This window comes from Engraulis encrasicolus, chromosome 13 (assembly GCF_034702125.1).
Source record: "Engraulis encrasicolus isolate BLACKSEA-1 chromosome 13, IST_EnEncr_1.0, whole genome shotgun sequence".
NCBI lineage: Eukaryota > Metazoa > Chordata > Actinopteri > Clupeiformes > Engraulidae > Engraulis > Engraulis encrasicolus.
In genome coordinates, this window is record NC_085869.1 from 48,300,607 (window position 1) to 48,302,041 (window position 1,435).

The 1,435-nt window shown below is 48.4% G+C and overlaps 1 protein-coding gene across 3 annotated transcripts in view; it reads left to right on the plus strand.

Moving 5' to 3' along the window:
• The first annotated feature begins 379 nt into the window (after positions 1 to 379).
• ankrd44 (ankyrin repeat domain 44) overlaps positions 380 to 1,435 on the plus strand; it is a 45,125-nt gene continuing 44,069 nt past the window's right edge. For 2 of the 3 annotated variants that reach the window (XM_063214115.1, XM_063214116.1), the window contains exon 1: positions 380 to 873. In XM_063214115.1, coding sequence (XP_063070185.1) covers positions 847 to 873 — 27 coding nt within the window. In that variant the 5' untranslated portion in view covers positions 380 to 846. The remainder of the gene's footprint in view (positions 874 to 1,435) is intronic. The other variant, XM_063214117.1, reaches the window with a different exon arrangement.

Consider the following 1,435-nt stretch of genomic DNA (forward strand, 5'->3'; position numbering starts at 1 on the left):
TAGGCCAGTGGTTGTTTGTGCGCGCGCCTGTGCGTTTTTGCGCACGAATGACTAAAGGAAGTCAGGTTAGGCCGCATCTCCAGAAATCTTGTGAGATATCAAACACTTCGAAAAACAGACACACTAAAACTATAGAAGAGCATGGCCACCGAAAAAGGACTGTCTAATGTCCATAACATTATTTTGCTCGACGGCACTAACGGCTCGTTTTATTCACGTAGCTATATCCCTAAAACTAATGTCGCTTTGTGGATTGGTAGCCCTATATTTCAACACACGTGAGGGCACCAGTGATGCGAGAGCTTGCGGTAGCTGGACTCATCAGGGCCGATGACAGTTCAGTCTGCGCTTCTAAGCAGAGGGGAGGGGAAGAAGCAGTGACTTCCTGTGGTTGCAGAATCAGGGAACACACACACGCACACGGGCAGGGGAAGCTGCTGAGAGACTGGGCGAGTGTGCGCCGATGTAACGGAGCTCGCAGCCACCCAGCTGCCGCTGTGAATGCGTTTTGTTTATGAATGCTTTACTAGGTCCGTCGCCTGTTCCCTCCCCACTCGGCGAGGCAGCGGCTACTACAAGCCTGACTGGCCGCAGATAGCGTCTGTGGAGCCGGCCATGGCTGAGATATAGCCGGGCCCAGAGGATTCTATTTGCAACTGGGAAATGCATTGTTGATTTCTGAGATCGCATCGCAGAAGAGAGGAACCTCCGCAGCAGCTGGTAGTCGATATTTTGTTGCAATCCCGGAAACCTAGCTCGTGTAGCCTACAGGCCAAACGGAATTTAGCGAATTTAGCCAGGTTATTCTATCTGGAGTTTGGATGTTTCGTTTCAGATGACCAAGATATGGCTGTTCTTAAACTCGTTGATCAGGTAATTTCATGTTTTCTTCTCCCTCTTTCTTGCATCATCCCTTCCTCATCATGTTGGCCATCTCTCCATGGAGCGTGTTACTATGTAGGTTATGTCAAGGAAGCATAGTGCTCTAGAACTATGCAATGCTTTGCTTTCCCACCAAAGTAGCGTTTGCTAAATTATTTATCACACAATAAATAGCTGGCCCGACCCAGACACATTTTCTGGTGCTGTGGATTGCTGCGCATCACCACTCGAGGTATGTGGGCTACCTCAATTCTCAAAGCATTTCAGGGGACTGTGCTCAGCAAATCCTTCAACAACAAATGCATCTTCAGACACAACAGAAGCGCAAACGAATTGTGCGCTGTTTGGAGTTTGCATTCATCGTTGCGCGCATCAGTTTTGTGGAAAGATGACGCCATGGTTTGGTGCGATTTCCTCTTTCCCCCCGTTAAACCTAGCTCACAGCTAACATTACAATCGCGTCGTAGCCTATAAACTTACTGTTTTGACGATGGTGCGTGATGGTTAACTTTCTATGCAAAACGCTTTGTAGCTGTGTGCCTATTCCTGTGGA